The sequence below is a fragment of the Delphinus delphis genome, chromosome 4 (genome assembly GCF_949987515.2).
Source record: "Delphinus delphis chromosome 4, mDelDel1.2, whole genome shotgun sequence".
Taxonomy (NCBI): domain Eukaryota; kingdom Metazoa; phylum Chordata; class Mammalia; order Artiodactyla; family Delphinidae; genus Delphinus; species Delphinus delphis.
Window position 1 is genome coordinate 72,407,607 of NC_082686.1, and position 21,867 is coordinate 72,429,473.

Consider the following 21,867-nt stretch of genomic DNA (forward strand, 5'->3'; position numbering starts at 1 on the left):
ATTGTCTCTAATCAGGCTACACAGTTCATCTTGCAATCTAGAAAGCTCGAAGCCCAAGAAGCTTTTAGGCTGGTGACCAGTTTGTACTCTGGCATTCTGATAGTCACTGGATAGGGTGGAGAAGCAAAAGCAGCCTGTCCTCCACTTTCCTAATGGTCAAAGTTCTGATTTGACATTCCATCCTCCAGTCTTCCCATCAGAGGGGCTTCTATTTAATCCTCTCTGAGGCCAGTGTCCCACTCTCCTAATGACAGAGTTCTAATTTGGCATCCTACCCTCCTGTCCTCCCTCTCCCAGACCAGAGGCAACTCACTGGACTCTCCTTTGACCTTGGCAGTGAGGAGCCAGAGGAGCTTGTTCATTCTACTGCCTTGTTTGCCTCATTGGTTTCAATCCCACTCCTTGGTCTCTGGATCTGAATATCAGAGGAGCAGAATGTTAGCCGTCCCCAGCCCAATCCCTTGCCCTCCACATAAACAAGCACACTCACAGTTGGGTCTTTTTCTAGACTAGCAGAGACAAAAAGGAAGTGCAGGAAGCAATGAAGCTTCTGGACAAGCTGGCCACTTGGTAAGAAAGGAAGGAAAGCAAGAAATGAAGGCAGTTTATTTTTTGCGGAAGAAGTGTGAAGGAACTAATTTCCCTCCGTTTTTGTAAAAGGAGCCTGAGAGCAGAGAGAGAGAACTGGGTCCTTTCTGCTCCAGCTAGAGGAGATTTGGATGCCTCCCCGCTTTGTTGGAGAAGCCTCCAGTGTTCGTAGTCAGTGGCTTGTCATCCCACCAGGTACCCTATTACTAAAGAAGCAGACCAAATTCTTCCCACCATCCCCAGTGACAACAATCTCCCAACATACCTTTCAGGCTCTTCTGAGCTTTGTCAGAAAGTGAAGCAGGGAAGTAACTCACTCCACTATCCTGCAGGACAATTCCAAATCACCCCTTGGTGCCACACAAATCTAGATAGCAACACTTTACAGACAAATTTGTTACAGGTCATATCACTACAGGCTACACGGACTGCTACACCAACAGCTCCTCCAGGGAATTCTGAGGTTGTGAACCCAACTGGGGAAGAGAAGAGAAGTCCCGAGAAGCCCAGAGGAATTTGGGACCTTTGAATCTGGGGTGTCTCAAGGTGGCATTTGGTTTTATCTGTTGGGCAGAAAAGCCATCTTTGGCTGCAAAGTAAATAAGTGCTGTCGGGTGCCAGAGATGATGCTAAGCAGTACAGGTAGGAAGACCAATCTGAAGTTCGTAACAAACCAACCAAAACAACAGTGAACTGTCATGAACAGGTACTGTAGAGTTTTAAATAGGGAAATATCCGAACAGCCAGCTGAACAGCCAGCTCAGGAGAGAGATCCTTAGCATCTCCTCCCAAGTTGAGTAACATCATTTTAGTAGTTTGAAATCAGCCACGGTAAGAGTATTTACACAAGTCAGAAAACACTACAAATGGGGGCTAGTTTGCCCTTAGAGAACGGGTTGCAACATTTACTAGCATGGCACTGACTTTCCTCTCCCTTGGGGTTGGAGTCCTGAGCAAAGTGTGGCACTAGGACCCAGCAGCAGCCACAGAGCAGCTTGCCTGCGGTGGGTGGAGCTTTAAGATGACCCGAGGCTTTAGCCAGCAGAAGGCGGGACTAGAAAAGCGCTCAGGTTTGCTCGGTTGCATAGGTTTGGCCGCCTGCTCTGTGCTCCTCCAGCATACTGCTCTCAGTGGCCTGGGTGCTTCTTGTTCTCACGAGATGGCAGGGGCGTGAGGAGGGAGAACGAGGACAAGCTTAGTGCCACAGCCCCTCATATTGCCAGCGGACCGGGCGGGGGCGCCCTGTGTTGTGAGGAGCAACACGCCCCGGGCTGATGGCTTTCACCAGGGCGGCAGGTGTGGGTTTGGCCCGGGGTCTGCTCTCCATCCTGTGAAGGGGATCCAGACAGAAGCTTTGAGCTTGGAGAGTGACCAGACCACATTTAAGGTTTTGTGCTCAAGTGCCACCAGATACTGACTGAGCCTTCTATCTCCATTCCCACTGGGGCCAACTGAGAAGGGAGAACATCTGGGCTTGATCCCTCAAGGGTGAGATGCAGAAACGTTCCATCACCTCTCTCAGGGACAGGAGTAAGAGAGTGGGTGGGCAGAAAAGTTCCAGAACTACTTTTTTTGGTAATAACCAAGCACTGAGACGGTAGGTAGGCCCTGAAGTGCCATTAAATATGCCACACCCACTTCTATGCTTACAGAGCTTTGGGAGAGACATGCCTGTCTGGCCAGGGAACATGTGCTGCAGACCCAGGAATGACACAGTGTTAGCTGGCAGACACCTCAGAGACCTTCTGATCCATTGTACAGACTGGAAAACTGAGGCTGGGTGAGGGGAAGGGGCTCTCTTAAGATTACATAGCCAGTGTGTAGCAGACCAGGGACGAGAACTAACTCCTCTGAATATGAGCTACCTGCTCTTTCTACATCACTACACTGCCTCCTTCCAGGTATCTAGGAAGCCAAAGGGTTGTCATGACAGCAAGAGGTAAGGCATCCTGGAAGGTTTGGGGCGAGTCATTCAGGAAAGTCATTAGGAGATTGTTGTCTCCTTTCACAATCAGGTGCTATTTATATGTTTAAAAAACATCACAGTGGCTGGAAGGAATAGGGCAGGAACAGGCATTTTGCGTCATTGATTTCACCAGGTTCTTTGGGGAACTTGGCATCAGGACTGTGACTGGTCAGATCTTTGGTTTTTGAGGGAAGATGGGTGTCAGTTTACCCAGAAGGTGGAGCAGTCAAAAGCTGTGCACAGGAGAGGTGGGGATTCTGGAAGGGAAAGGGAAGGAAGAGAGTCAGGGCTCTGTCCCAGCCCAGCTCTCTACCTAGAAGGTGGAGCAGCACCTTCACCTATGGCTGAGTCTTGGGCAGGGGCTTTTCTGTCATATTGTCAGGCTTCTCCCCCAGCTCCAGGATGTGAAGGCTGAGATGGTACCTCCAAGCCCCACTCAGCAGGGAGGACAGGGCCGGTGGGTCCTCCAGAGTCACGTGGGGAAAGATGAGTGTCTCACTCTTGAGGGGGAAGCTGCACTTCTTCATGGCAGACCTGGTGGTGCCAGGGGTCACCACAAAAAGGCGGCAGAGCCACGGCCCACCAGCCACATGGCAGGCTGGTCGTCTGGTGAGGTTGCTGAGGGCTTGGCACAGGAGCTGGTCCTCAGCCCCGCCCATGTCCACCACCTCCACGGGCGAGCCGAGGCCCGGGAGGTGCAGGAGGTGCCGGGGGGGCATGTAGGTGTGGGTGAATAGGAGTGTGTAGTGGGTGGGTACCTGTGGGAGCACAGGAGCATGAACCACCTGCTCCAGGTGCCCCAGGCCAGGCACTAGGCCCCCCTGGTGCAGGCAGCCGAAGAAGAGGGCACCCAGGGCATTGAAGAGGACCAGGGTGCCCTTGCAGGGTGCCAGTTGGGTCTGTAGACTACAAAGCAGGACGAGGGGGACCAGGAGGGGGATTAGGAACCGAGCCTCCTGGTGGCTAAAGGCAGACAGCAGGGCCAGGGGCATGAAGTAGAGGAGCAGGAGGTGAGACCTGGGGCTGGACTGCAGGCTCCGGGCAGCCAGTGCCCTTGGGAAGCCCATCTGTGTGAAGGCCTGGAGGCAGGCTCGCAGCTGTTGCCACGCGGCCTGCAGGGCGTGGGCATGCAGCACCCCAAAGAGCAGGAAGCCATTGACTGCCAGGTGAGTGAGCCGCATGTGTGTGCCATGCCTCGCCAGGTTTACGGGATCCAGGTTGTAGTACAAGAAGTTGGCAGGTGTAAGGACAAGGGTACTGGGTCTACATGGACTGGAGAAATAGCAGCTGTCCACAGCCACAAACCCCACTGCTGTGAGGGTCGCCCCTGGGAGCAGCACCAGGGCTTCCTTGGTCAGCGACTTGAAGCTGGGGTTTGTGGCTCCATAAGTACCCCAGAGGAAGAGGGGGACCAGAGCAAAGGCCAGAAAGGTGGGCCGGTTGAAGAAGCCAGCAGCCATGACACCCCCAAGAAGCCAACTGTGCCACGGCGGGCCTGGAGCAGGCTTCTTGGGAGTGCAGCTCCCAGCTACACGGGGGGATACCAGTACCAGCAGCCACGCAAAGAGCAGCCCCTCAATGGCATTGGAGAAGGTCCTTGTGTAGAAGACCAAGGTGACGTAGGAACCAGACAGCAGGACCAGGGCGTTCCAGCGCTCCGCCCCCCAGCGTGGGGCCAGGTGGTACACGGCCAAGTCCAGGGCAAAGGAGAGGGAAGCGAGGAGGAGGCGGGGCCCGACAAGCAGCGCATAGCCGCTCACCGGGCCAGGCCACGGCCCCCACTCTTCCCAGAGCCTGAGCAGCCAGAAGGCGGAGCCAGAGGTCAGCAGTGGGAAGACCACTGTACGGCAGGGGCTGCTGGGGTGAAACTCCCAGGGCCGCGCGGCCTTTATGCCCAGGACGTCCTCTGCAGAGAGAGAAGGAGAGGTGAGCCAGGTCCCAGCGCAGAGGATATTACGGACAAAATCCTAGGATGGCCCCCAAGATTTTCCAGCCCCCTGGTGTACATGCCGGACATAATCCCTGGGACTGGGAAGATGACAGAGTTCACTCCTGTGATTAGGTTATGTCACAGGGGTCAGCTGACCCTAAGATACAGAGATCACCCAGATGTGTGTGACAAAAATCACATGAGCCGTATAAATCAGAGACTTTTCTCCAGCTGGTGGCAGAAGAGGACATCAGAGGTGAGAAGGATTTGCTGGTTGAAAGGTGGAAGGGGCAGTTGGCAAGGCATGTGGGTGGCCTCTGGGAGCTGAGAGCAGCCCGTGGCTTACAGCGAGCAAGGAAATGGGGCTTTAGTTCCATAGCCTCAATGAACTAAATGTGTTCAACAGCAAGAATCGTCTTGGAAGCAGATTTTCTCCCAGAGCTTCCAGACAAGAACTCAGCCCAGCCCATACTATGATACCCTGACCAGAGAGCCCAGGCTGCACTTCTTCTCATTTACAGAACTGTGAGCTGCTGGTTTTAAGCTGCTAGGTCTGTGATGGTTCGTTACACAGCTCACACCTGGGAAGTGAGGTAACAGTGTGTCTTGGACAGGATGTATGAGGAGGAGCAGGGGGAGGCCCCATTCCTCTCCTTGAGTTCTAAAGTCTCCAAAGTCAGAGTCAAAAACGCATCTCCGTGATTATGACTGTTAGCCAGGACAGCCAGTGTGAGAATGGGGGAAGGGAATAAGCAACTGTGGTTATGGTCAAAAGCGACTGGTTTTGTCTATGATTCTTAATGTTTAAAATTAAGAATATACTCATGTAATTAAAATTACTTGCTGCCTGGGGCTAGTCTGTGACTCTGTGCCCCACTGTCCCAGAGCTCTAAGGGGTGGGGGTGAGGAAAATGAACTCTTAATTTCTGCATCTTAGCTCCAAGCTCTACAACATCTCACATTTATTTGATAACACTGCTGGTTGTCTAAGGCTCTTTGCTTCTCCTTATTCTTCCGGCCTTTTGGCAGTTTTTTCCTCTCTGTCAGAAGGTGAAAGGGAAACAGAAAACCTCGGATCAGATCAATCTGGCTGCTTTTTACTGGCTCAGGTTATAAAAAAACGGGGGGGGGGGGTTGTGGAAAAATAAACTGGACCTTTCAACTTTAAAAACAAATCCACCTGTTGAGCCCTGTGGCAGAGATAGCTGATATCTCCCCAATCAATATCCATTCCTTCCTTCATCCTTAGTCTCTTTAGCTGGGCATTTGGTCAGATATAAACACTATATTTTTTAGCTTCCATTTGCAGGTACGTGTGGTCACATGATACATTCTGACCAATGGGATGGAATGGGCAAAAAGTATGTGACTTTCAAAATATGCCCTTAGGGCTTCCCTGGTGGCGCAGTGGTTGAGAGTCCGCCTGCCGATGCAGGGGACGCGGGTTCGTGCCCCGGTCCGGGAAGATCCCACATGCCGCGGAGCGGCTGGGCCCGTGAGCCATGGCCACTGAGCCTGCGCGTCCAGAGCCTGGGCTCCACAACAGGAGAGGCCACAACAGTGAGAGGCCCGCGTACTGCAAAAAAAAAAAATATATATATATATATATATGCCCTTAAAGAAAGTAGGCATGCCTATCTCTCCTCTGGTGGCGGGAAAGACTTGGTGTCAGACCTGATGCCTGGAGCACAAGCAGCCATCTTGAACCATGAGGAGGAAGCCTTGTGACCACAGCATCTGAAAGGCCTCAAGGTTTCCAGCAACCATCTTCATGATGTGTCCTATACCACCTAGAAGTTAAGTTCTAAAAAGTGAGCATTCTAGGTCTGGGTTCCCTCAGCCATCACATGAACCTACAGAAGAAAAGTTTCGTTATTATTTTATGTTACAGCCCTGTGTAAGTTTCCCCAATCACTGGGGAAGCCCAACTCTAAAATCCTTCCACTGAGAAGCCCAAAATAGCTTTTGTTCTGAATGACCCGTACTGTTGTTATAAGCAGGAAGATGTCAAAGAGGCTGGCATTTCATCGGTATCATTTAGAAGGTCAATGTCACCACTCAGGAAGGAGATGTGAAGTTCCCACTCCCAAATTATTATGCCAAAGAGGCTTGTGGATTTACTGCTCATCTGCACAGACATTTTTCTCCCTCCGCACTAAATAGTCAATCAGCTCCTTGACCAGACTTTGCTGCAGCTTATTGTAACCACACATGGGGAGCTTTACCTGCCATGACCTCAGGAGACTGGAAGAACTCATCTGGGTGCACGTAGCCTGTCTGCGGAAGAAGACACCACACCAGGCGGAGCAGGCTGAGGCTGCCCCACAGCACCCTGGCTGCCATCTTCATATCAAATTGCTGCCAGGACACAGGGCCAAGAGCCTAGGATGACTTCAGCTGCTACAGATGCTATTCTGGTTCCACAGACCTGCATCTGAGGAGCATAACATTTGTTGGTTATTATAAATTATATGTTCAGTTGCCTGAACAAACTCAATATGGGTCTACACACAATAAAAATGTTAGTAATAATAGCTGCTATTTACTAAGTACCTGCTAAATGCCAGGAACTTTACATCCATATCTCAATTAATCCTTTCCACAGTATGGGGCAGTGGGTCGTATTATCTCCGTTTTACAGATGGGGAAACTGAGGCCTCTGTTGAGTAACCTGGTTACTTGCTAACCATATTTGCTAAGTGTCTATATATGGCATTTGCTAAATATTTTTCCTAATATGACATTTTGCTAAGTGTCTAAATATGACATTTGCAGGTAGGAGTAGGGTACCTTCCAAATCTGGGTCTCACAGCCCCATCCTATTCACCAGCTCCTATTCACAAGCAAGCATGGCAGCCTGGCTCTTACACTTCTGAAAACTTAGGAACCTCAATGGATTCCATCCATTTCTTTGCAAAAACGAACTACATTCGACCCCATGGTCTTCAGTCACTCCCTCCAACTTTCACACATCCTGGATCCTACCTTTTGGAAGGTGATGGAAACACTGCTGTGGTTTGAATGTTTGTGCCCACCCCCTCCCCAAATTTATATGTTGAAATTCTAATTCTGAAATTCTAATGGTATCAGGAGGTGGGGCCTTTGGGAGCTGCTTAGGTCATGAGGGTGGAGCCCTCGTGAATGGGATTAGTGTCCTTATAAAAGAGACACAACCCGTTTATAAAAGAGACACAACCGTCCTCACCATGTGAGGACACAGCGAGAAGTTGCTGGCTATGAACCAGGAAGAAGGCCTTCATTATGCTGGCACCCTGATCTCAGACTTCCGGCCTCCAGAACTGTGAGAAATAAAGTTATGTTGTTTAAAAGCCACCCAGTCTGTGGTATCTTGTAAAAGCAGCCCAAACAGACTCCTCTTGGTGGAGGTTCTCACTCCCTTGACTCAAAGATCAGTGGGAATCTGAGTCCACGGCATGATGGACCTTTTTATCAACACCAGTAAATTATCACGGGTGCATAGAAAAACAAGTCTGACAACGTGTTTGTTACTCCTCCAGAAATACATATCGTTCCCTGACTTCCTGACTTTGATATTTTAAAGCTTGACCATAAACAGCTATTGTTCTCAGGTATGACATCAAGTCGTAACAGAGGAGACAAGACAAAGTGAAGCAACAGAACAGGAATCTGGCAGATGATGACAAGGAGCTTCCTGATACTAAAACCTCATAGAGCTTAAAAGATAAGTTTTGCAGCCTCTGCTCAAACTTTGCAACTGAATTGTGCAGACTATTTTTCCAGAGCCAGTGAATATCCTGACTTTTAGAGTTTTCAGATAGAAGATGAGGCCAAACTTAGCACTGGGAAGCAAAGGTTGAATCTGAATTTTTTTCATTAATAGCCAATTTGATACAGCAGGACAGGGCAGGGGTGTGGTGTGGAGATAGGGGTAGGGGCAAAGCACGATACCCATCATACAGGACAAACTTTGCGGTCCTGTAGGCCTGGTTCAGATTCCAACTCTGCCATTAGGAGCTGTGTTATCTTGGACAAGCTGCCTATATCCCTAAACCTCAGATTCCTTATCAGGAAAGTCAGATAATAATATCCAGCTCACAGGGTTGAGGGAGATTTAAGAGCTGATGCGTGGAGGGCACTTAGTATACAGAGTTTGCATGTATAAGTGACCAAAGCTAAAAGCTATTACTACTTTTAGTTGAGGCACAAATAATAATCCATGCTGCTCCAGACACCTAGGTGTTAGTTTGCAGCCTTCTTGGGAGCTTCTGAAACTGGCCCCATAGGTGAAGGGCAGGGAGAGACTGAAGAAAGAGGCAAACCACTGCAGATTGGTAGGTGGCAGGTTTAAGAAGCAAGAGAAGCTACTTACCAAGCTTGTCTTGGGTGGCTGCAAGATGAACAGATCTCCACACCCGCCTGCCAGAATCTTGAAGTTTATACAGAGGACTGAACTGGGCTCCATCACGTACAACGTCCAGATGGTCTCAGCACCACATGACTATCTCAAAGCTGTGTCCTTGGGCAGCTTCTAGCGTGAGGAAGACAAGCAGAGCACACATTCCAAGGATGGGGAGGTGGTGAGGGGCCTCCAGTTGCCGGGGTCCAGCTCGTGGGTCACATGCTCTCTATGACCTCCTCCAACACTAGGAGATCCTCAAAACCAGCACTTCTACTGACTACGATAATAAACAGGATTTGGTATAGTCCAATTGTCAAGATACATTTATGCATGTGTTTGAAGCTTTTCTCAAGTATAGAACTTTTTTTTCAAGTATGGAACTTTCACTACACGATTAGATTAGAACACCAAATCCATTACACTGATAGGGAACACAGAAACCCAGCCTGCCCCGCCCTGGTGTGAGTCGGTACATAGCAAGCCTGGGTCCTAGTCTGTACTATTTTCCTTCTGCAGCAACAGAGGAGATTCATCCTGTTTAGTGCCCACCATCTATTCCCCCTTTCCAGTTAACAGTAGTCAGAATTCCCACTCAGAACTGTACTCTTCACCCCCATCACCTATTTTCAGCTATGTGGCTTGGGATTTGATCCCATCCCCAACCCAGGTATAGACCCTGAATTGTTTAAGCCGAATAACATTTCCCATCCCACTGGCCACACTAATTGGTTCAGGGTTGGGTGCATGACACGCTGGTCTGATCAGAGGAACTAAGAAAAGTACCGATAAAGGTGCGTCTTGGCCCTTCTCTTCTCTGCCAGGCTTGGTGGGATGAGGCTGCAGGGGTGAGAGGGACATCACTCCTTTGCTGGTATTAATAGTCTCTCCCACCTTTGTAAGTATTCCTCTGTGTTGTGGTGAAAAATGTGTCCTCTGCACCTTCCTGGGGCTGACGAGCAGGTCTTACAGAAGTACTCCACTCTAACATTCCAATCTCATATTCCCTGACTTTGTCTGTATAAATTGGGGAAATCATGCAGTGTTTTTGGTGAATAGCACACCTCTTCCTGCTTTACACTTCACCTTTAGGGACATGCTGGGACTTGAGACTAATTGTAGGTCTAGAAGCAAAGGGAGGGGTGGGAGTGGGTCCTGAGGAGAAACAGCACTGTCTTGCAAAGCAGCTGCTTTGGGGAGGCCATTACAGTTTCCAATGCAGGGTTAATCCCCTCAGATGCCAGTGGAAAGTCTGCTTCTACTGCTCGAAAAGTCTCACCAGAACTGAGGGACTCAACTTCCCCATCTCTCTCAGGGTCTTCCCACTTGTCCTCATTCCAACTTTCAGTATCCCATCTCTTCGCAATTAGTGCCCTCACTTTAACAGTAGGTACCATTGAGACTGGGAATTCAATTTGCATTATAATTCAGCCACTCACAGAGTGAGATATGGGGTTTGTTTTTCGGCCAGCTTTTGGGTCATTTTATGAGGATTTTGAGCTGGGAATTTAAAGCCTTGAGCTTATCCTTCTCTTTTCCCAATTTGTCCAGCAGTTAGAAACCACCAGCCAATCTCATTATACTATTTAGTTTGACTAAAATGTTCGAAGGTCACCCAGGAAATTTCCCTGGTGGTCCAGTGGTTAGGACTCAGCGCATTCACTGCTGAGGGCCTAGGTTCAATCCCTAGTCGGGGAACTAAGATCCCACAAATCTCGTGGCATTGCCAAAAAAAAAAAAAAGTTCAAAGGTCATCCAAACCCTTGCCTGGAGTATCCAATGGCAATATTTTTCATATCTCTAATATCATCACTCCATGGACTACCAGTACCCTCTTTACCACTTGAAATAGAGTCATTTGTGCCCTTAAATCTAATCAGACTACAGAAACAGTTCCAGCAAATCCAGGACCTATTCAGGAAACTTATCCTTAAGATTCTCTTCCTCTAGAACCACCTCCAGGACCAAAATCTGTCAGTCAGAGAAAGAGAATCAGTAGGAGACCTATATTAAGAAGATTTATTTCAAGGAATTGGCTTATGCATTTGTGGGGCTGGCTAGGTAAGTCCGAAATCTGCAGGGTAGGTCACTGGGAAGGGCAGGCTGCAACTTTTGGGCAGGAGCTGAAGCTGCAGTCCACAGTGGGAGTTTCTTCTTATTCAGGAAAGCCTTAGCTCTGCTCTGACGGCCTTTCAACTGATTACAACAGGTCCATATAGATTATTATTAGAATAATCCCCCTTACCTAAAATCAAGTGATTATGGACTTTCATGCATCTATAAAATACCTTCACAGCAACACTTAGTGTTTGACTGAATAACTGGGAACTCTAGCCTACACAAACTGACACAAAAAACTGACCATTACACCCTAAATAATTCAGTGTTTGTAACTGTTTGAATTTTAGATCAATGGGATAATTCTTTATGTAACTCACTGATGATTTGCTTTTTTCCCCCAATGTTCTGATAATGGTATTCACCATATTGTTCTCTGTAGCTGCTGTTCCTTTCATTGCTATACGGTATTCCCCTGGGTGAATATACTGAAGCTTATTTACTTACCCTTCTACTGTTGTTTATCAGCTAGGTTACCTCCAGGGGGTTACAAGATTTTTCCTTTTTATTCATAACAAAGAAAAATAAACTGCTATAGGAATAAAGACGCAGACCTCCTAGAGAACGGACTTGAGGTTATGGGGAGGGGGAAGGGTGAGCTGTGACAGGGCGAGAGAGAGTCATGGACATATACACACTAACAAACGTAGTAAGGTAGATAGCTAGTGGGAAGCAGCCGCATGGCACAGGGATATTGGCTTGGTGCTTTATGACAGCCTGGAGGGGTGGGATAGGGAGGGTGGGAGGGAGGGAGACGCAAGAGGGAAGAGATATGGGAACATATGTTTATGTATGACTGATTCACTTTGTTATAAAGCAGAAACTAACACACCATTGTAAAGCAATTATACCCCAATAAAGATGTTAAAAAATAAAATAAAATAAACTGCTATAAACATTAGTATTCAAGAGTTCTCTGAAGTACATACCTAGAAATGGAATTCCTGAGTCATAGGGTATGCATAGTTTTTTATTTTATTTTTTAAAAAATTTCTCAGTTTTAATTTCTAATATGGTAAATAGCTACAGCTCACATAAACAAAAGCTCTTTGGGGTCCTCAATAAATTTTTAATGGGATCTTGATACTAAAATGTTTAATATAAGTTGGGTGAGGGAATAAATGCCCATTCAAAAAGAGAAAGTCAAATCCCATTATCAAGAGAATAAGAAGGATGTATTTAAAATTAAAATGAAGAAATCAACGCTGTAGTTAAAGGAAGAAAGAATTCAGAAATAAACAAAGATATTTTCAGTAAGATTAAGAAAAAAGGTGTTTTAGGCAAAAGATCCATATGGGTATGCACACTTTTACCTTCAGATAAGGCCAACTGTTTTCCAAAGGTTGCTACCAGCTAGCAGATAGTGCAGTGCCCCCGTTTCATATGCTCACTTATACTTGGTATTGTCTGACGTTTTGATTTTGTGACTCTCATAGGTATTAACATGCATTTCCTTGATTACTAATATGGTTAAACACCTTTCCTTTTCCTTTTTTGGCTGCGCCTCGAGGCATGCGGGATCTTAGTTCCCCGACCAGGGATCGAACCTGTGCCCCCTGCAGTGGAAGCACAGAGTCCTAACCACTGTACTGCCTGGGAATTCCCGAACACCTTTTCAAAAATTTGTGAAATGTTTCTTCTGTGGAATTCCTTTTGAACCACTGGCTGTCTATCTTCTTCTTACTCCGTATAGGAATTCTTTATATAGTCTTTATATTTATTGCATGACAAATATCCTTTTCTAGTTTGTGGCTTGTATCCTTAACTCATTTCTATTCCTAATATTGGTTACTTGTGCCTTCTTTTTGTTTCTTGATCATTGTCACCAGAATTTTGTCAATTTTATGAATATTTTAAAAAAATCAACTTCTGGCTTTGTTCATCTTCTTTTAAAAACTTTTTCTTATCTATAGTTTTTTTTCTTCCTTTTACTTTTTGGGGTGTTATTTTGATTGGACATTTAGCTCATTAATTTTGAGACTTTAACTTTTGAGCTTTTCTATGAGAAATATTTAAGGTTATATATCTCTCTAAATACTATATTAACTGCATCCCACAGGTTTTGTTATGTAATATTTTCATCAGCTCTTGTTTCTAAATATTTTCTAATTCCATTGTAATTTCTTCCTTGACTAATGCTTTATGGCTGAAGCAGTTGATTTTTTGATTAAGACTTTATTTTTTGGACTTCCCTGGTGGTGCAGTGGTTAAGAATCCACCTGCCAATGCAGGGGATATGGGTTCGATCCTTGGTCCGGGAAGATCCCACATGCCACGGAGCAACTAAGTCTGTGTTCCACAACTACTGAGCCCACGTGCTGCAACTACCAGAGCCCGTGCTCTGCAACAAGAGAAGCCATTGCAATGAGAAGCCCGTGCACCGCGATGAAGAGTAGCCCCGGCTCAACTAGAGAAAGCCTGCGCACAGCAACGAAGACTCTACACAGCCATAAATAAAAAAAAAAAAAAATTAATTAAAAAAAAGACTTTATTTTTTTTATAGCAGTTTTAGGTTCACTGCAAAATTGAGAAGAAGGTATAGAAGTTTCCCACATACACTCAACCCCTACACATGCATAGCCTCTCCCATTATCAATATCCCCTGCCAGAGCGGTACAGTTGTTACAACGATGAACCTACATCTACACATCACTGTCACCCAAAGTCTACCGTTTCCATTACTGTTTACTCTTGGTGTTGTACATTATACGGGTTTGGACAAATGTTTAATGACATGTATCCACCATTATAGTATTATACAGAGTATTTTCACTGCCCTAAAAAACTTCTGTGCTCTGCCTATTCATGCCCTCACCCCCAGCATTTAATTTTTAATGGTCCAGTTTTGTAGATATTCCACGGATGCTTGAAAATACCATATATTGGATAGCTATTGGATATGGAGTTCTATAGATGCTCATTAGATCATGCTTGTTAATTGTGTTCCTCAAATCTTTTATGTCCTTTATGATTATCTACTGCTTATTCACAGAAAATCACAGAAATGTGTGTTGAAATAGCTCATGAGATAGTGGTCTTCACTAATTTTCCATGTAATTTTGTCATTTCAGCTCATTTTTGAAGCTATATCATTATTTTTTTTAATTGTTATACCGTATTAGAAAATTGAATATTTTATCATTATACAGTTATCTTTTTATCTCTAATAAGTTTTTTCCCTTAAAATATTTTGTCTCCTATAGCTATATGACCTTTCTTTTATTTAGTATTTACCTAGTACATCATTTTCCACCCTTTTACTTTCAAACTTTCTGTACACTTATACTTTCATATGTCTCTTGTAAAGAACAAGTAGCTGGATTTTGTTTACCCAGTCTGACAATGTTTGTCTTTAAAATGCAGCTTTATTTCAAAATATTTAAATTTAGTGCAATTATTGATATATTTATTTCTTCCATCTTATACTGTGTTTTCTTTTTCATGCCTTTCTATCTTTTGTTTCTCTCTCCTTTCTTGCCTTCTTTTGGATTGGTTTTTATTTTCTTCATTCTTTTTTCTCTAACACTTTGGAAGTTATACTCGATTTCTATTATGTTATAAAATGCAGTACCTTATTTAATGTTTTAATATTTAGTATAGTATGTGCTATGGTTTTACTATGATGATTCTGAGTGTGCATTTTTCTTTAATCATAGTCGGAATTTCTTTGGCTCCTTGACTCTGTGGATTAGGGTCCTTTGTCATCTGTAGAAAGCAAAATCCTCCATTATATTCTCAAATATTGCCTCTTCCCTCATCTTTACTCTCTCTCTAGAATTATGACTGAATGTATGATACATCTTCTTGGTCTATCTTCCATGTCTTTTAAACTTCTATTTTATATTTTCCATCTCTCTGCCTCTCCTCTGTTCTATCTTCCATGTCCCTAATCATCCTTTCAGCTGTATCTAATCAGCTGTTAAACTTATCTATTGAATTTTAAATTTCGATTATTCATTTCTAGGAGTTGTTTGACTTTTTTCTACATCTGCTTCCTCTTTTGTCATATTTTCAAGGCTCTCTCTTTTTTTTTTTTTTTTTGCAGTACGTGGGCCTCTCACTGTTGTGGCCTCTCCCGTTGCGGAGCACAGGCTCCGGACACACAGGCTCAGCGGCCATGGCTCACAGGCCTAGCCGCTCTGTGGCATGTGGGATCTTCCCGGACCGGGGCACAAACCTGTGTCCCCTGCATCAGCAGGCGGACTCTCAACCACTGCGCCACCAGGGAAGCCCAAGGCTCTCTTTTATTTACTATATTATATTAAGGGTACTTATTTGATATGCTAGATCTGATAATTCCAACATCTAAAGTTTTTCTGGGGTCCAAATTCTCAGGGAAACTGCCTTTCTTGGATTCTGATGCTAATTGAATTGGGGTAGGGCAATCTCCCCTGAGAGTCTATATCCATGAGCTTACCCTCATATAGGTTTTCAGCATGAATTCACATGATTAGGCACTACCTCCCCCAAAAGAAAAAAATCCCTGGAGCCAATAATGCGATTAAAAATGATCCCACACTTAACAATGCACATACAATTATATATATGTATTAGGTTGGCACAAGAAATAGCCATGTTCTATACTACCCAAAGCAATCCACAGATTTAATGTGATCCCTATCAAAATACCCATGACATTTTTCACAGAACCAGAACAAATAATCCTAAAATTTATATGGAAGCACAAAAGACCCAGAACTGCCACAGCAATCCTGAGGAGAAAGAACAAAACTGGAGGCATAACCCTCCAAGACTTCAGAGAATACTACAAAGCTGCAATAGTGAACACAGCATGGTTATCAGCACAAAAACAGACATATAGATCAATGGAACAGAATAGAGCCCAGAAGTAAACCCAACACCTGTGGTTAATTAACCATCAAAAAAGGAGGCAAGAATATACAATGGAGAAAAGACAGTCTCTTCAGCAAGTGGTGTTGGGAAAGTTGGGACAGCCTCATGTAAGTCAATGAAGTTAGAACAAACCCTCACACCATACACAAAAATAAACTCAAACTGGCTTAAAGACTTGGGACTTCCCTGGTGGTCCAGTGGTAAAGAATCCGCCTTCCAGTGCAGGGGAGCTGGGGCTGTGGGCTGCCTCCTTTGAGGCACACAGACATCCAGAGGAGAGGGCTTACCCTAACAACATCAGGTTCTGTTAGCAAGGAGGAAGTGAGACAGAGGATCAGCTGTGTAGCTGCGTCATGTGTGTGGCTGCCATGATGCCAGGCTCTGATTGATGGCTTTCCTCCTTCTTCTCTGACCATTTCTTCTTAGGCGCCTCTTCCTCTGTCCACTCCTGAAATGTCAGTGCTCCCTTCTCATCAACCACACTCTTTGGGTCATCTTATTTATTCTCATGGTTTCAATTTCCTTTTGACAACATCATAAATTGTTTCTTTTCTGAGCTTCAGATTTACTGATAATAATAATGAATATAAACAATAATAGAATTGCCATTTTTAGATACCTATTGCGTCCCAGGCACAGTACATTATCTCATTTTACTCTCATCGCAACCCTATAATTCTATTCTTATCCCTATCTTATAGATGAAAGAATAGGTTTAGAGAGATCAAGTTTTTTGCTCAAGGTAACTGAATGAGTAGGCTAATGAACGTAGGAGTTGGACCCCGTCTGTTTGACTCCAGAACCCTGATCTACTTCCTGTTGGGCTTCTGCACCTCCCTCTAACACAGGGCAGCCGAAAAGAACGCATCATTTCCCCATGACCCAGCCCTACTCCCATGTTCTCTGCAGCAGTGAGGGAGCTAGTTTATCCAGTTATTCAGTTCAGAGACCCAGGGGTCATCTGCCATCTTCACGCCTTTTTAAAAATTTTTTTAATTTATTTAATTAATTAATTTATTTTGCCTTCATTGGGTCTTCGTTGCTGCACGTGGGCTTTCTCTAGTTGCAGCGAGCGGGGGCTACTCTTCATTGCGGTGTGCAGGCTTCTCATTACAGTGGCTTCTCTTGTTGCGGAGCACAGGCTCTAGGCGTGCGGGCTTCAGTAGTTGTGGCGCACAGGCTTAGTTGCTCCGCAGCATGTGGGATCTTCCCGGACCAGGGCTCCAACCCGTGTCCCCTGTATTGGCAGGTGGATTCTTAACCACTGCGCCACCAGGGAAGCCCCATCTTCACACCTTTTATGTGACACTAACTTTGCTTCCTAATCATCCTTTGAGTCCAGCACTTGTTCATCCTTCACTGTCACTACCTAAGTCCAGGTCCACTGTGACCGGGGTACATGTTGCCTGAGATTCCTCAGCCATAGGGGTGGCTGTGCAGGGATTTTAGATGGCTGGAGCCCCTGGGTTGGTTGCTTCTAGCTGCAAGCAGCCCTCTCCTTTATTACCCCAGTGTGTCATACAAAAGGAATCATTTTCTGTGTGTGCATAATGAGAAAAACATCCAGAAGCAAGATCTAGAGTACATGGCAGTCACCTCTCTGCTTTCCCTCCCCCTGACCTGCACCCACCCTCCTAACCGCAGCCAGAGAGAGAGTGCATTTCTTTCCTGTATAAAACCTCGGGGTGGGGGGTCAGCCACTCACCACCCTCAGGACCAAGTCCACATTCCTGACTGTGACTTCCATGGCTCTCTCCAAGGCCCCCAGCATCCTCTCCAGCCTCCACTCTCACCCCTTTGTGTACAGAGCTTGGTGCTCCAGAAACATTATGTTTTCCTGTAGTCTCCTCCTCTATTCTTTGCTCACACTGCTTCCTTTGTGGGATATGCTTATAATATGGAGGTTAAGATAAGCTTTGGCATCGAGTAGACCCGGTTTCAAATCCTTGCTCTGTCATGGTGAAAGAGCACTTAATCTCTCAACTCCAATGTATAATTTCTCTGTAAAATGAGTATAACCTACTTCAGGGCTGTTGTGAAGATGGATTAAACAAACTGCCTGGACCCCCAAGAAGCTCTCCCTGACCCCATTTTGGCAGCACCCTGTGCCAGGCCTTGCACTGGGCTGTGCACCGACCACGGGTACCGTCTGATTGCTTCTCTGTACTGTCTGAGGACCCCCAGTTCTGGGAGCCATTCGTATCCATCCCAGCGCCTTGAGCCCACCTGCATGGGACCACTGTGGGGCTAGGGTCAAGGATAGAGTCGGGGATCCCTGGAGGAGGTGGCAACGTAGCGGGGCATTGAGCTTAACAAGTGTGGGAGCTCTTCAGAAGGAGACCCCCGCTGCTCAACCAGCGTCTGGCTCCCCAGGCTAAGGCCACGCTGGAGGAGTGGTCCCGCTGGGTGTTCTAGGGGGGTGGAGCCAACAGCATGGGGCAGGGCAACTACTCACCTAAACCCAATCAGTATGCAAGCCTGCTCATTTATGCCTATAAGCTCACTGAGCTGCCCAGCGGGGATCCAAATCCTGCAGATCCCACATCCTCCGGTGTCTGCAAGGACGAGGGAACGAGAGGCTTTGGCGTAAAGGGATAGCGCCCAGGGCTGTGGAGATTCGACTGTGGAGCAGGGGAGGGGTTGACGATAACCACAGACAGGGGCATCCAGCGCGCGCGCGCACGCGCGCTCGTATGCGGGAGATGTCAGAGCTCAGGCAGCAGGGAGAGACCATCTCAGTGGCAGGGGTAGAGAGAAGCAGAAACCACTACGCCGGGCGCGGGTTGGGGTGGGTGGGAAGGAAGGTGGGGAAGAGATCACTGTCAGTGGAGCGAGAGAACGGGAAGGTTGGGCAGAGACACTTGTCTTTCTCGCTGAGTCAGAGGGCCAGGGCTGGCTCTTGGTGCCCACATTTCTCTGCCGCCCACTGTGTGCGTAGCATCGTGTCCTGGAGACACAACTGTGAATGAGCATGGTCCAAGGAACGTCTTTACCTTCAAACTTAAACTTCTTCCTGACAAAACTGCAGGGTCGTTGCTTTATGGGAAAGGGCGGCGGGCCCAAGGTTCAGTCCCTTTTCTGGATCCAGTCAGTATTCGGTGCAGGTTTTAAAGACTGCATGGGAGGAAGTGCTGGAGAAGGGGGCCCCTGCGCAGCAGCCAAAGGCGTCTTCTCTGGCTCAAAACGCGCCAGGACCATGTCCCTCAAGGGCAAGGTCTTGTTCCAAACTCCGGGGTCCATCCCAGGGGCAGAGAGTGAGAGTGGCTTCCCTGAGTCCATTTTCCTGTTTGGTGTTGCATTTCATCCTCACCTCGACCCAGAGCGCGGCAGTAAACCCTGCAGGGCGCCCCATCGTGGAAGCATTGCTATGTGTGTCCCTGGTGCCTCCTTCTCTGGCTGCCCAAACGGGCCCATGTTTATCCTTTGATTAACAGAGAATGCAACACACGGCATTAAACATACATAAGGGAGAGTGGAAGAGGGTAAGGTATTTCCACTAACTAGCATACATCATTTAACCATCTGTGACCTCGAGGTTCCCACCTGGAAAATGGGAACTCGGCTCTGTAGCAGGGAGTTTCCAGGTGTTAATGATTTCGACAGTGGTTCCCAGTTTCCCGAGGTGAAGGCGTCGGGGGAGAAGGTACGGTGGGGGATGTCCTCCTTAAGGAAAACTGTCCTCGTCATATCGTGCATCCCACGCAAAGGCTGGGACAGCCACCAACCAGAGCGCCACAGGGTCGCCTGGAGCAGCCTTGGTGACAGGGCTTTGGCTCTTGTCTGTGCCCCCATGTGACTCCTGGTCAGGGAGGCCATCCTCTCACCTTTCGAGAGGACAGGCCTGGCCCAAAGGGCACCCCATGAGACCGGAAGTGGCGATTCTTCTCCGGTACATGCGGACCTGTGCTCACAGGTTTCGGGCTCAGCACTTTGCAGCGTCTTTTGGCTTCATCTTCACAGGGACCCTGGGAGGTAGCATTATATTCCCATTTTATAGACGGGGAAAGTGAGGCTCAGTAAAGTTACGGAACCACCCAACAATACGGTAGTAGGAGAGGATTCAAGTCTAGGTCTCTGTCTGGGTCCAAAGCTAGCGCTCGAAAGTGGAGGATACCCACAGCCTCCCTTCCCCTTCCCAAGAAAACTGCGAGCTTCCAGTCTCCCCTAGATTGGGGCCGGTCAGTGCTCAGAGCCGGCGGATCCCGGTTTGAGGAAAGTTGCCCCCGAAAATGTGGAGGCCAAAGGTCCCTTGCTTGCCTGCTGAGTCTAGCTTCTGCTGGTCTCTGGGCAGCTAGCAAAGGTAAGAATGGAAACAATCGCCTTCCTCCCTGACCTTCCCTCCTTCCCCCTTGACCCCCATCAACTCTTCCCGAGCTGCTTGGGCGACTCACCGAGCGCTGCTCCGAGCTGCACCTGACCCGCTGGCGGCTTCCGGCCCCGCTAGAGCGCGCACAGGGGGTAGGTCCAGAGCCGCCCGACCAAAGCGCTGGAGCCGGGTGGCTTGTCCTCAGCGCGGCCGCCTCTGTCCGGTCTAGGGAATTAGGCAAGCCACGCAGTGCGCCAGGAGGGGCGGAGGTGTGGAGGAGAGGGCTGGAGACCAGCGCACCGGCGGGCGGGGCCGCCCAAGGCGTCCCTCGCGGTTCCAGCGAGGTGGGGGGAAGATGGAGGGTCCCCGGTGGCCCTTGGGCCGTGGCACGCCGGGCAGCGGCTGGTCTCTCCCCTCCCCCACTGCCAGCCCTTCCCCCTAGCAGCCCCCTCCTTGGCGAGCCACGCCTGGTGAGCCGACTTTTTAGCACGCGGGGCAATTAAGCAGAACATTTCTAGGCCATACTTCTTTGTCATTCAAAAGGAAAATTTCTGAGTTCTCTGTGGGTGGGGCTTGCTACGGCTTAGATGACCTGCTCTGTTGGTGGAGCAGGTCAGGGAGGACAGGCTCTGCGGGCCTGGTTTGGGAAGCCGCGCCGAAGACACAGGGTCGGTTTCACCCGGACGCAGCTCCTTCTCTGCAGCCGCCGCCGCCGCCGCCGCCGCAGCGCACTGCACCCTGGAAAGAGTGCAGCGGCGGACGCCGCTTCCCCCCTCTGCATTCCACAAGTGGGGGACAGGTCACTAGCCCAGGGTTGCCCGACAGCCGGGACCGGAGGTCACTGTGTGCCCGGGAGCCCAGGCTCCCTTCCCCGACGCGAGGCCCGCCGAGCCCGCCGCTCCTGGTCCCTCCGTGGAGTGACCGACCCCCCACTCGCGGGCTCCATGACGGAGCTCGGTGCGCCACTGGGGGGCTCGTAGCCTCCCGCGTCCCTCTGGGGTCCCTCTGGCTCCCCGGGGCTGTGGACGGATTGTGGTGGCCGGCGACTACTGCCCCCTAGCGCCGGAGTGTTTCACTAAGCCTGCCGGGGGAGGCTGACTTGGCCTAGAGGAGAGACTCCTGCCCTCTGTGCCCAAAAGTTTTTTGGAAGGTCTTAAGCAAAGTCCCTTCACCTGTATTCCCTTTCATGCTGCACAGCAGCCCTCACATTAAAAAACAACAAAACAGCCCCTACCTACTTTACTGAGATATTATGTACATACAGTAAATACCAGATGTTTGAAGTACTGAATAAAGTATAGACAAGGGCTCATTTCCCCCACTCTGGCCCAGCTGGAAGGTGCTGTCTGCCCCTCCCTTGGGTCCCCTGGCCCCTGGGGATCTTCATCTCTCTACTTGCCAGGGCAGGGCTTTGTCACCCTTCAGTTTCCTTGTGTCTGACTGAAGTCTTTCCTGCTTGAGCCTACGTTTTTAATCAAAGTAATACATGGGCGCAGCTAAAAGAGTTCAGACGGATATACAAAGCTTACATGAGAAGCAGCAGCCTGGTATGAGAGCCCTTCCTAAGCCTGAAGGTGTAACCACGTAACCCCAAGGCCTTCTCTTCTCTGGTCAGGGTCCCCTTCTTCCAGTCCTCCAGTCCCCCCTGCTCTTCCTTTGTCCCCCCTCCTCGTTCATCTTCCTCCTCCTTGTCAACATCTGAAATCAGGACTAGACTCTAGGTAACT

General features: G+C 48.0%; 1 protein-coding gene across 1 annotated transcript; it reads right to left on the reverse strand.

The window, feature by feature from the left end:
* Window positions 1–603: 603 nt before the first annotated feature.
* PIGZ (phosphatidylinositol glycan anchor biosynthesis class Z) lies at window positions 604–20,343 on the reverse strand. Its single transcript, XM_060009935.1, has 4 exons — window positions 20,226–20,343; window positions 8,836–8,994; window positions 6,710–6,918; window positions 604–4,460 (listed from the first exon to the last, which is right to left on the reverse strand). Exons 3-4 carry the CDS (start codon window positions 6,831–6,833, stop codon window positions 2,893–2,895), a joined length of 1,692 nt encoding a protein of 563 aa, XP_059865918.1. The 5' UTR covers window positions 6,834–6,918; window positions 8,836–8,994; window positions 20,226–20,343; the 3' UTR covers window positions 604–2,892.
* Between the last annotated feature and the right edge of the window lie 1,524 nt (window positions 20,344–21,867).

Bases quoted from the DNA above. Each gene is read 5' to 3' on its own strand.
- PIGZ (XM_060009935.1), bottom strand. From the start codon at position 6,833: ATGAAGATGGCAGCCAGGGTGCTGTGGGGCAGCCTCAGCCTGCTCCGC. The intron at 4,461-6,709 runs GTAAAGCTCCCC...CTCTCTCTGCAG, and splicing joins GTCTCCTGAGGTCATGGCAG to AGGACGTCCTGGGCATAAAG.